The following is a 12,819-nucleotide window of genomic DNA, read 5'->3' as shown; positions in this document are numbered from 1 at the left end:
TTCAGTATGTTTACTTGTATTTACATTTTTTAGAATAGTCATTTCCAGTAGTCTGTCTCTCACATTAATTGAATTTTTGTTATATTAATAAACCATTTTAGTATATTGTATGTCAATTACTGGGATAGCTGGGACATAAAGTGTAATTTAAAATTTGTCAAGTATTCATGGGAATATGTAAATGTGCCTTGCTAGTTAAGAGAAAAGCTAAGTGGCTGATGGTAAAAAGTCATTGCTTAATGAAACACCTATTGCCACAGTTTCATATGCTGCCCATGGTAAAGTTCTACTTTCCATATTTGAATAAGAAATATGAGTGTTGCATCAGCTTCTAAAATCTTAAACTTGATAGGATGAGGTTTATGGAATTTAGGTTTGCTAAATGTAGCCTTAAATTTTGATTTCATTGTAATCCTTGGTATTGGCAATCCCAGTGCCAAGGAAGTTGAAATGCTCCCTTCAATGAGGTTGTAGTGCCAACTGGCATCTTTACTGTCATGGTTTAATGAAGAGCACTGTCAAGGTGTTCATGCCAAATCTGACCTAATTCTTTATAGGAATTCTAGAAAGAGGAGAAACCATCTTACTTTGGATCTTCCAAATCCCTTGCATTGCTGAAAAACAAACTTCTTAAAAGTTTTCAAGCATGACTGATTTTGATGGGGGGAAGTAAATGATTATTTATTCAGAACAGATATTGATGCAGATGAAAAATGAAAATTTACAGTAACATGGAAGCTGAAATTGTAATCACACGTCCACAAGATAAAGTGGGCTTATAGGATACATGTCAAAATGGACTGGAATTGACTTACCTGTAGAGTTTGTAAGAAATGGTGAGTAATAAGTAACAGAATCTTGACAGTGTTCTCGAATAATTATGAATTCAAGCCATTCTGACTTTTACAATTAAACATTATTTGCACTGTTCTGACATTGGTGCAGTTTTTTTAACAGTATAATGATAAAGCTACAGTAAAATGCATGTGGAAACTTGTATTGTGGAAAAATTGATCTTTTAAGAGAAAATGTTAATTTTGAAAGTTTTAAAATTGAATATGTAAAGGAAATGATACCACTAATGGATATATAGATACATGGTTTTAGATAACACTTAATTGATCATGATGGATGTCATTGTTGTAGATCACATCAATATTAATTGAAGTTATCAGGATATGGTGCTTACAAAATATCACACATCCTGTTATATTAAGACAGTTTACTATTGTATTACAGCAGAAATGTTGGAGGTATATAATTCTGTGTTAGTTTATATATTAATGAAGGTATTTGTGTTCCAGAATTGAGTAGCTTATGCAAGTTACTGTTGAAGCTTATAGAAGAGCTTACAGAAGACTAAGGATTGGAACTAGTCTTTTAATGAAAAATAGTATTTCTTGGAACTCATGTTTAAAGCAATTATTCTAGACTTTATAGTCTACATTACATAACATATAGCTGAACTAAAGTGAACTTGATGAGCAACAATATTTGCAAACAGTGAATATAAGAAGTGATCAGTAAACTAAATTTGATTGTTTATACTCTAATAAGTACTCTTAATCACAGGTAGTATATAACTAAATTAGGCTGAAGTGGGGGAAAAATCTGGAAATCCCAGGGCTTATATACTAGACAGGGGCAATTGCCACTATTTGAATAGTTTCCCATGTATTGACATGATCATCCAAAAAATAAGCACAATTTAAGATAGTCTTTAAAGAATATTCTGACAAGAAATCATTAACTGAGCATTGTCAACTACATAAAGGTATCCTGAAATTCTGTTTGCCCTTCAAAGATGGCTTTTAAAGAAAACTGTAAAAAAGTATGCATATATTTTTGATAGTCCTTGGTAAAAAGTTATGTTTTATGAAGTAAATAGGGGTGATGTTAAGCATACTTTATTACAGTAAAAGGTGGAGGAAAAAATCACATTAGAAATGAAACTCAAAATTATTTTTAAAAAAGATATTCGTTAAAAATAAAATAGTTGTAAATTGATTGATAGTACAACTTTTGAGATTAGAATCAGTTAAATATGAATGACTTAACTGGATACTATATTTAATCAAGCAATGAGTTTTGTTGGATTTCATTGCTGCAAAAGAAACAAACTTGTGACGTTGTATTTACTATAGTTGTATTATGCCATAGTATTCCAGTGGAAGTGTTACACTTGTTAATACTTTTTAGAACAAAACTTCAAGATGGTTATATGAAGTGTATACTGCCTCCCCCCCCCCCAAAAAAAAGACTTGGAATTCTAGGAATAGTACATGTGTTCAACACTCACAAACATAAAGTTAATATTAAATGATTAATGTCATACATATTTAATCCTAATATTCACATACCCTTCTAGAATAGGGTTATGTTAGTATGATTGTCTGGTATTCTGAAGAGGTTGTGCACAGACAGCGGAGGTAAGTAGGTAATAAGATTTCGGTATGATTGAGTTAAAACAGGTGATATAAAATTCTAAAAAGGAAGGAATTCCTCCATTTTAACCCATCTGCAGACAAAAGATGGGAAGAAGGAAAATTTGCCAGTATTGTTCTACCAAGCACACTCACATTCAATTTGGAAATGTCCATGAATTCACAGATACAGAGATTGGGGGCAAAATGGTGCAAGTTGCCCTTTGAAATGTTCTCCCAGAAGAGAGGCAAGCTTCCATTCCTGGCATTTTGGAAAGATCTGTAGACCTGGCTGTGCTGCCCACAGAGAAGCACATAGTTGTAGAGAGGGCTAACTTGCTGAAGCGTTTCCCCTGCTTGTGATATATATAGCTTTTGTAAGATACCTCTGAGATATATAGCTTTTGTGTTTTTATGCCTATATATACACCACCCAGAAGTGCTCTGTGAGGGAGATTGATGGTTTCTATATGTGATCTATATAGGTTAGCTTAGGAATAGAAAAGCATTCATAGAATATTAATATACGAGGATTCTTACCTTGAGTGCAGAACGTAATTGTTTTAATAATGTACTATATTCCAAATGGAATCATGAATTCCATGCCGGTACCAAAAGGCTTACTTGTAGTGAGATTACAAGGCTGGGACATCGTACATGAGAAAAATTACATGTGCAGACATTTGGATGGTTGTGTCAAGAATAACCATACTTGGATTACTTTTTCTAAGACTATTCAGATGAAACTCATTTGCTCTGTGGGGGTGCCCATTTTGTATAGTTTGCATTTGTACTTAGTAGTTTAATTCTGAAACTACGTTTAATTTTTGTTGGATATTGACTATTTCATTGCAAGCTAAAGTACAAAATGTGTATACTTTGTTAAAATGACCTATTGAATTTTCTGAAAGAAAAAATCTTAAAGGAAAGTACAGTACTTCAAATTAGTTTTAGTTAAGTAATGGGTTAGAGTAGGGGTGTCAAACTGTCGGCAAAAATGCGCCCACCTCATTGCTGGCAATGGAAAAAAAGTCACGACACATTGCGACACATCACATGACATTGTGAGTTTGACACCCCTGGATTAGAAGATTGTGGGAATATCACGTGATAATGAGTTCTATGCTTTTTGTTCATGCCACAAAACTGAAGCTTAAAAACATTTTTTTAACATGATGATCCAGGTCACACTACATAGCAAGCCAAATTATGTTTATCAAAATGTTAAGCTATTTTTTCTGCAAGTAAATTTTATATTAATTTTGATTTGCACAATAATAGTTGTTAGCCTTACAGATGATATTATTAAAGGAATACATCCTAGCACAAACACGTGACATAAAAACCATCTTTTTATATAATGCAGTTACTTAAGCTTTAAATACAAAACTCAGTTTCAAATACATTTTAATACCTTAGGGAAGGAGGGTTATACTTTCAGCAATACCTCGACTTTCCATAAATGGAGTTGCCCCTAGAGAAGGCTGTGTTTCCTGTTCTCACGTATCTAATTTCATTGGATAAGGGGCATGTCAGAAACGTCCAGAAATCTCCATTTGGGCCAAGAAAATATTTTGAAAATATATTCCTTGAAATATTTACAATCCAAATTGTTCATGGTTTTAAAGATATAGAAATGGATTTGGAAATTTTTGGGAGATCCATTATGTAGTCCGATTATATTCTATTTAGCTCAGCTGAGAGGTTTCTGGGAATTAATATCATTGGGGGAAAGAGTCCTGGGGTGTGCGTGATAAAACTGCCTTAAAACACAGCAGCTGTCTCCCATTATAGCCAGGAAAGAATAAGGGGATTGCAAATTGTAGCCCGACCTTTTTTTTTAGCAGAGTTCATCCAGTAAACAGGCTCGTAGCCAGCTTTAAATTAATCTAGAAGAGCGATTTAGCAGTAAAATCAATGTGAATTGGTCAGCAAACTCACATAAGCACTTGTATCAAGAAAGACGTTAATAACCAGTCTCTTGAAAGCCTGCTCCGCGTCCTCGATAACCAGCTAATTATGGAGCCGCACGAGAGTATGCCGCATTAGCGGAGCAGGTGAATGCAATTTATCGCTGGTGACGTCCAACTGGTTTGCATCGGAAGTGGGGAACGGTATACTCCAGGGATTGCTTAAGTATAACTGTCAGCTTCCCTCAATATTTGCCATACCGGCTGCAAACGAGCACAAATTGGAATTGATATTCAGCAACATCTGGTCCCCAAGTTTCCTATCAGTGCTGAAAACCATTTTTCTGCAATCTTTTACCGCATGGATTTGTGGGCAGGATACGCTGCAATCAAGCCCAGGCATCGCTGAGGGAAGAAGCCTTCGGTTCGGGAGGGAACCGCCGCGTTTTTAGTTTCAAGGCTTCCAATCCCAACAGAAAGCGAGAGGTTCGGCGTTCCGGGCATCTGGGCAACGATTGACGCCGCCATTTTAATCGGCTTTATTTCCTCCAGGCTAAAGGGCAACCTAAGAGTCACGGTAAGGGCGGAAGTGCCTCTTTATATTCCGTTCTGCCCCTTCTTGTTTGGTCGATAGCTTTTGCAACTTGAGAGATCGCGAGAAGAATCAAAGAAAGGACCGGACTCCGCTTCTTTCAAGCAGCGGTTTATTGGCGATAACTAAGGGAACGGGGGAGGAAAATAAGCCAGAACGGCTTCGGGGCCGGCGAGGATTATCTTCCGCCCTGGAGAAGCGACGCTATTGGTCTAGCCCTTCGCCACGTGATGCAAAAGGCTCGAGTGGTGGAAACCGGAAGGCAGGGGCTTTCGGTCCCTTCAAGTGTGTTACGGAGCGCCTGGGGATCCTCGGGTCAAGCTGAAGCTGGGGGCGCGGTCCCCCCCCATCCTCCAGGATGAGGTGGGCACGCGCGGCCCTGGAGAGGCTGTGCCAGCGCGCGCGCCGGGTGGACTTTCTGCGCGAGACCTGCCGGCAATACCCTTTGTTTTGCTGTATCTTTTTGGGGTTCAGTGTGGCAACGCTCCTGCTCAGCCGGTAAGGAGAGAAGCCCACCTGGGTCCGGGATCCCCCGGTCATGCTGGCCGATATGAGCGAGGTGGCTTGGACTTGGTTACATGTGTTGCTGGCGCAGCTTCTCCCTACGGGGCGATGGAGGAGGATATAACTCGAGAAGGAAAACGATATTTTTTTGATAGGATGAAGAAGGGGAAGATGTGATGCTTTCTAAAACAAGGGGCATGATATGATTGGGATGCCACGGGAACCATATAAGTTACCCAGTGGTTCTCAAAGTCAGTGGATTTCTGTGACAGCCCCCGCCCCCCACAAAGGAAATAATTCCATTGAGGTTGGGGAAGAAAGATACGTTACTTTTTTAAGTTTTATTCCCACCACCACCATAATATATACCACCGAGTTATTGAATGTGGTGGAACTGTAGTTGTAGGACTTGCTCTGGAAAATGAGTAAAACTCAGAACCAGTTTTGATAATGTCCTACTTTACTGTTGCAAGTGTGACTGAGTATTTTTTGTTCTTTTTAAATGTGATTTCCAGGGGGCTCTGGCTCACCCATCGAGAACCCCTGGCCAAGTAAGAATTGGAAGCCAATAAAATTAGATATACTGACATGGAAGTGGCTGGATTGTTTCCCCTTCCCCCAGCCCTTCAGTTTACAGTACTGTACATGTAACTCAAGCATAGTACACATTGTTTTCACCAACTCCAGTCAATTATCCAAGTTACTAATTTCTTACCATATGTTTATGCCCTTCCTTTTAGCATGATTCAGGCAGGTAGAAGGCGTAAACATAAACATGTATGATTGTTTTTCTTCTTACCAACTTTCTAAAGAGTCCAATTTCACTTTTTGTCTCAGTGTACATAATCCACTTATAAACATTTTGATGTGAAGGAGGGATTTGTAATTTACCAGTGAAACAGCTTGCCTTCAGAAGTTGTAGATGCTTCATCACTGGAGGCTTTTAAGAAGAGACTGGACAGCCACCTGTCTGAGATGGTATAGGGTCTCCTCCTTGAGCAGGGGGTTGAACTAGAAGACCTCTAAGGTCCCTTCCAGCTCTGGTTTTCTTCTGAGTTAAGCTTCAAAAGTTCCTTTTAGAAAAAAAGGACAGTATGAATTGTTCTTACTGAGAGATATGAGGATGTTGGTTAAAACAATGGATGTCAACTCCTTCTCCACTAGTGAATTTTAATATTTATTTACAGTATAGCTGTTTTAGAAGACTAATAAGAGTTATAGTTTATACATCTGTTAATGCCAGGTAGAGGAAATCTTATTTATAAGCTGTGGTCATACTGTATGCAAAACAAAACAAAATTCAGATAACAAGTACATTGTCAGAATCTGGAAAGAACCAGTTAAGGAATAACAGATTTGTGAGTCTTGGAAGCATAGCTAAAATTTTTTTTAAAGTAAACTGCTATTCTGATTTTAATTGTCAAGACATAATAGCCTCCAAGGCAAGGTGAAACAGTGCAGTTGTGTTTACACTATTAGCAAAAAAAAAGTCTGGTTAACAATTGAGTGCTTTCTGCCATTTCCCCCTGCTTGTCTTAAATTGCTTTGTTATCTGAACCTAGAGCAACAATCTCTTTGGAATGATAGAAATAGGGATGTGTAACCAAGGTATATTGTGGGTTTGTATATGTGGAATATTTTCCTTTCTGAAATAGTAGGGGAAAGGATCAAGAGTAAGGGCCAGGTGCAAAGGACTTAACCGATTCCATCTGCAGCATGATCCCAATAATTGCTCTTTGGTTATTGTAAAGAGATTTCTCCTTAGATTGCTGAAATGAAACTAAAGCATCAAATCCTTCTTTTTTCCCCTTTCCCCCCCTTTTTTTGGGTTTTGGTTGCCATTTTCCTTCCTTCCTTGATGTATGATATTTGCATATTCCTAACTACAGTATTTTTATTTATTTATTTATCAAATTTATACACCACCCATCTCACTATCCAGAAGGACACTGGACAACAAAGTAACATTTTCTCTTAAAAATATTAATAAAGCATTCTGTAAATTGGCCCATTGGGCCTGAGTGTGCTATTTCTAAAGTACATACCATGCAGGATGACTGTTTTGATAAGTATGTTATACTTTTGGCATGTAGGTATTGAGTATAATATTCCAGATTTGGAGGCAGAGCTCTGTTATTTTGCACTGTCTGTTGGATTGTAATTTTTTCCTTTACTTTTGAGGTATCGTCACATCTTAATGATCTTCTGGTCTTTTGTGGCGGGATTTGTAACATTCTATTGTTACTTAGGACCAGATACCCTCTTACCAAATATTCTGTTTACAATAAAACAAAAATCCAAGGTAATGTATAATTTTATCAATGTACTTTTCATATCTCATGATGGACATTAGTGAAATATTGCTTGTGTTCCCTGCAGGCTTCAGCATGTTTAATGTTAAATGAGAAGTTGACATTTTAGATGTATTCATTAGTAATTACTTTTAGTTGCTAGTGATGCAAATTAAATATATCCTTGATCTAAAAGGAAGAAAAACGTTGTAGAAATAAACTTGTTATTGTGTTAAAGTTTTTCTTTTACTTTTGCACCCTTATATGTTTTGAAACATTTCGTAGTTCGGCAAATTTGGATTCTATATGTAAAGATTTCTAGTGGGAACAGGAAATGCATTTTGCCATTGTGGATTAATAAAGTTACTTTAATTTCACCCATAGGTTTAATGGCATTTTTTTAAAAAAAATTCATTCTTTTATCATTCTCAAAAAATTGATTGTAAGACTATCCTTTAATCAATTAAATTATTTGATAGATTTTCATTGACTTACTGGGTAGGATATATTCATAACATATAAAGAATTTTATTTTGAGGAGTTCACTGTATAAATACTGAATATATAACCTAGTAGTGAACTAATATTTAGGAATCATGGCTAGGAAGAAATTGTTCATCCTTATTTTGCTTTCTGTATTTTTAGATCATACAAAAAGGCTATGAAACGTGCATATAAAGCACACAGAGTCTTCAGTTGTAGGTTTTATGAAAGTAGTGCTGGCAAGCTTATGAGACTGGAGAAGTGACTTGAAGTTGTAATGAAAGGGAGATTCTAAGGCAATTTGTATTTTTCTACTTACAGGTATCCTCGACTTATGACTGCAAGTGATCCCAAAATTTATGTTGCTAAGCGAAACAGTTGTTAAGTGGATCTTTTCCCATTTGAAACCCTTTCTTGCCACAGTTGTTAAGTGAATCACTGCCGTAAAGTTAATACAGTTGTTAAGTGAATCTGGCTTCCCCTTTGACTTTGCTTGTCAGAAGGTCACAAGAGGTGATCACCTGACCCTAGGATGCAGCAATCGTCATAAATACACATGGCCATGGGGATGCTACAACAGTGTGAAAAATAACCATGTCACTTTTTTCAGTGCCATTGTAACTTCAAACTGACACTAAACTGATGGTCGTAAGTTGAGGACTAACTGTATTTTCAGCTAAGGTTTGATAATACTGTTGCTTTAAACAAATAAACCCAGAACTGACTGTAGTGTTAAAAAAGGGGGAACTTGCAAAGTTTTCACTTGCAGCATTATCCAAGGCAAGATTAGGTAATATATTCCTATTTCTCTGCTTCGGTTGGCTTGATGGGAAAGTTAGTCTTTCAGTAGTAGCTAATAAGGACTAATGGGGAGAAAGGGGAGGCAGAAGAGAAGGAAAAATGACATTTTAAAGTGGGAGCCAGACTCCATACATTTGAGAATTGCTTCAGTGTAAATTAACTGAGCTTTCTAGCTAATGTCTCTCAAAATATATTTATGCTAGGGGAATATTTTCTGGTTTTTTTCCATACTGTACAGGTAGTCCTCAACGTACGACCATAATTGAGCCCAACATTTATGTTGTTAAGTGAGACACTTGTCAAGTGAGTTTTGCCCCATTTTATGACTTCTCACTGCATTTGTTGAATCGCTGCAGTTCTTAAATTAGACACACGGTTGTTAAGTGAATCTGGTTTCCCCATTGATTTTGCTTCTCAGAAGGTCACAAAAGAGGATCACATGAGTCCGGGACACTGCAACCATCATAAATGTGAGTCAGTTGTCAAGCATCCGAATGTAAATCATGTGACCATGGGGACGTTGGGTCATAAGTGTGAAAAATGGTCATAAGTCACTTTTTCCAGTGACATAACTTTGAATGGTCACTAAATGAACTGTTGTAAGTCGAGGACTACCTGTAATTGCATTCCCTCACTTCCACAACTGACAAAGTGTGATCAGTTTTGTTACCAAAAAACCCCTTGAAATGCATAGCTATTTTCCTAGTATACTGAAGAATGAATTTCTTTCTGTGTTTTGCTTTTAGCAATTAAAATTGCAAGAACAATCTTCTCAGAATGGCAGTTGTGCTATATGTGGAGATATCAAATGTAATAGACATGGGTGAGTTAAAATATTTTGGTAGGTAATTATATTTTCATATCTTAATAAAGATGAATGGAATATTTTTGTTGTTGTTTCTATAGACCTGCATCGCTGCTGGAAGATTATCAGCCTTGGCTGGGCCTGAAAGTTCCTTCTAAAGTTGATACTTCCTTATCAGAGGTAATTGTTTAGCATCACCATTTATAGATAACTCATGTTACTCATTTTTTAAATCAGAGGTTTTTTATTGCAGCAGTATCAATTGCTGTTCTTCTAAAAATGCTTACATATAAATATTTCTGTCGTATTTTCTAAATCCCAAGATGAACAACGGTTTTCATTATTTTTACACTTGTTACCCTGGTAGATAGTTAATTCTTTCTGGCTGCTGATAATGTAACAGCATTAGAAAATCTACGTGCTATTATTCAAGTGTCTCATAAACTGAATACATGCGAGAATTTACCTAGATGTACTTTTGAACCTATAACTATGAAAATAGATGCAGGTAGCCACTGTTTTTACGTATGTTATGGAATATGTCCTTCAGGTGCATACCATGTCCTTGGTTATCTCATGAACAAACAACTTGAACTACCAAATATGGAATGAAAAATATTCTCTGTTTAGTGCTCTTGCATGTTTATATGCGCTAAATATTATTGTTGGCTATTTTGTGGCATACACATCTTAATTATTTCACTTGTTTGCAGATGTTTGAGCTAGTACTAGAAAACTTTATTTATCCTTGGTACAGGTAAGATTCTTATGTAATTTGCCTTTCAAATTCCATCTGATCTTCCTAAAACAGTATTTTGTTATCTTACTTTTAGGTTTAATTAGGTTGTTCAGTTATACATTCCTCCCTCTCCCCCCCCCCCATCAATTTAAACCTTAAGTGAAATTATATTGTAAGGTCTTGCTTGTGTGGTGATATTTAACTCTTTAAATTCTGACTTCAGTTTTATTTTCACATGACTATTTTTGTATTTCTGCCTCCATCTTTATTTGTTTACTTAAAGCATTGACATGTCTGCCCATCTTAAACAAATTCTAAGCAGCTTACAACCCAAGAATAAAAACAACAAAATAATAGCAGTAAAACTAATCACTCGCAAATGTTACCAGCTCTTGTCCAGTATGTATACTTCTCTGGGGATAAAATCCATGACAGTAGGACTTACTACAGAATTAAGAACACTTAACTTTATGGATTCTAAATGCAAGTTTTTTCCCCTTCTCCTGTCTATATATTGGTATTTTGAGTGTGAAAAACTTGTGTGTGTAGAATAGCTAGAGTATATATGTATATTGATGGGATAACTTTATAAGCAATTGATTTTTATTCTTAGTTTAATTAGTATTTAACCTTTTTGTCCTGATTTTGACTGTTCTTGGTAGCATGGTCATGAATATTGTCCATGCATTACTGAGGCAAATACAAGTATGTCAAAATACTTACATGTTTGGGGCAGGGATTCTTCAGAATTGTTTTTTATGGGAGTTGGCAATTCTAAGTTACAAGACAGGATCCTGCACGATGCAGAATTTTGTTTATGTATATCTATAGCTTTTTTCCTGTTTAATGTTCCTTTTTTTCATTTTGAGCTACACTAGATTTTCAACTTTTTATTTCAGCTCTCAGTGCCTTTGATTTATAAGTCTGATTTTTAAATACCTGTAGATATTTTCTTCAATTTCTAAATAAAAGAAATTTTGATTAAAGGGGAATAATCCCATTATCTGAGGTATAATTTAAATTCCAAAGCTCCCTAGTAAGGTTTGGTAAGTGTTCCAGTTTTCAAGTTTAAACTTTGCAAAAAAAAAGTTAAATTAAAATTTAGTGTGAAAACTGCTAGAAGACCATTTCAAAGGCTTCCTCAGAATTCTTCCACTTAACGACAGTATTAAAGTGCTGCTCTTTAGGAAGTTACTGCAGGAAAAGTGCTGGCTACTGTTCTGATCTGTAATTTGCTTCAGCAAAAGGCAAATAGGGATGTAGCCCGCATGAGAAATGCGGGAGGAGAGAGGCAGGGCGGGGAACTCTCCCTTTAGTTTCAATTACTTCTGCTAGTTCTTCAGTTCCATAGAATGATCACTTTGGAATTGGAGATCTGACAGCAATTGGGTTCATCTTCCTGCTTTGCTTGCTTCAAAGAGGATAGGAGACCTCATTCCCACGCACCCCTCCATTTCTACTATGGCCAGAGAATGGAGGGAGAGAAGGGTTTTTTGTTGTCATTTTTTTAACTTCTTTTAACTTTTCTCTCCCTTCCCATTCACAGACTAATTACGGCAACAAGTAATCCACAGTTGGTGGTGCAAATCTTGGCATGTATCTTATGGAATATTGTGGGATGTGTGTTGAAAATTGCCATGGTTGGTAAGGTGCTGCCATGGCATTCTCTGGAAGGAAATCGTTAAAGAGCCATTTCCTGACCTCCCCCATGTATATCGGTCTCTGAGCCTTGGCAGCTCTGAAGATCTGCCTGATGGGCAAGAAGAGAACTATTATTGATCCTCAAACAAAAGTTGAAAGGCCCCCAAAATTGTTAGCAAGAATTATATTATTCCGAACGCACATATGATTTTTTTTTCAAAATTCTGAATAGCGTATTTGAGTAAAGTTCTCAAATTATTAGTATTAGTATTTATGTTTATAGACCTCGGAATATCATAGGCTTGTTGATTTATAGATAAGAGACACAGGAAATAATATAAAGATTATAAAATGTATATGAAGAAAAAGTCCACCAACTAATGTAAACCTAAAATAAAACTAGTATTATTGTTTAATAAAATTAAGCTAACCAAAGCATAGCCAAACTAAGATGGAGCTACATTTTGTTTTGAAATTCTATAGAGAGATAACTGATGATGAATCATCCGTGGATGAACTAAGAGTAACATTACGATTTTTTGCATCTGTGTTACTTCGCAGAATTTACAAGGTGAGAAACACAATGATGGGTTTGATATTGTATTTAATTAATGCTTTGAGACATAGGCA

The 12,819-nt window shown here is 36.3% G+C and overlaps 2 protein-coding genes across 9 annotated transcripts in view; both read left to right on the top strand.

Annotated features, from left to right (window-relative positions):
• SYNCRIP (synaptotagmin binding cytoplasmic RNA interacting protein) overlaps positions 1-7,655 on the top strand; it is a 31,717-nt gene extending 24,062 nt beyond the window's left edge. Inside the window, exon 13 of the transcript XR_014024626.1 lies at positions 7,611-7,655. The gene's annotated coding sequence lies outside the window, so the exon portion shown is untranslated. The remainder of the gene's footprint in view (positions 1-7,610) is intronic.
• The window catches only part of SNX14 (sorting nexin 14), a 43,827-nt gene continuing 35,991 nt past the window's right edge, over positions 4,984-12,819 (top strand). For 2 of the 8 annotated variants that reach the window (XM_081313906.1, XM_081313905.1), the window contains exons 1-6: positions 4,991-5,423; positions 7,611-7,731; positions 9,751-9,827; positions 9,911-9,989; positions 10,523-10,566; positions 12,673-12,760. In XM_081313906.1, the coding sequence (XP_081170032.1) occupies positions 5,284-5,423; positions 7,611-7,731; positions 9,751-9,827; positions 9,911-9,989; positions 10,523-10,566; positions 12,673-12,760 (549 nt within the window). In that variant the 5' untranslated portion in view covers positions 4,991-5,283. Of the gene's footprint in view, positions 5,424-7,610; positions 7,732-8,482; positions 8,525-9,078; positions 9,475-9,750; positions 9,828-9,910; positions 9,990-10,522; positions 10,567-12,672; positions 12,761-12,819 lie in introns of those variants that run through there. The other 6 variants (XR_014024623.1, XR_014024624.1, XR_014024625.1 and 3 more) reach the window with 6 other exon arrangements.

This window comes from Vipera berus, assembly GCF_964194415.1.
Source record: "Vipera berus genome assembly, chromosome: 1".
NCBI classification, from domain to species: Eukaryota; Metazoa; Chordata; class Lepidosauria; order Squamata; family Viperidae; genus Vipera; species Vipera berus.
This window is presented reverse-complemented; position numbering and strand designations above follow the sequence as displayed.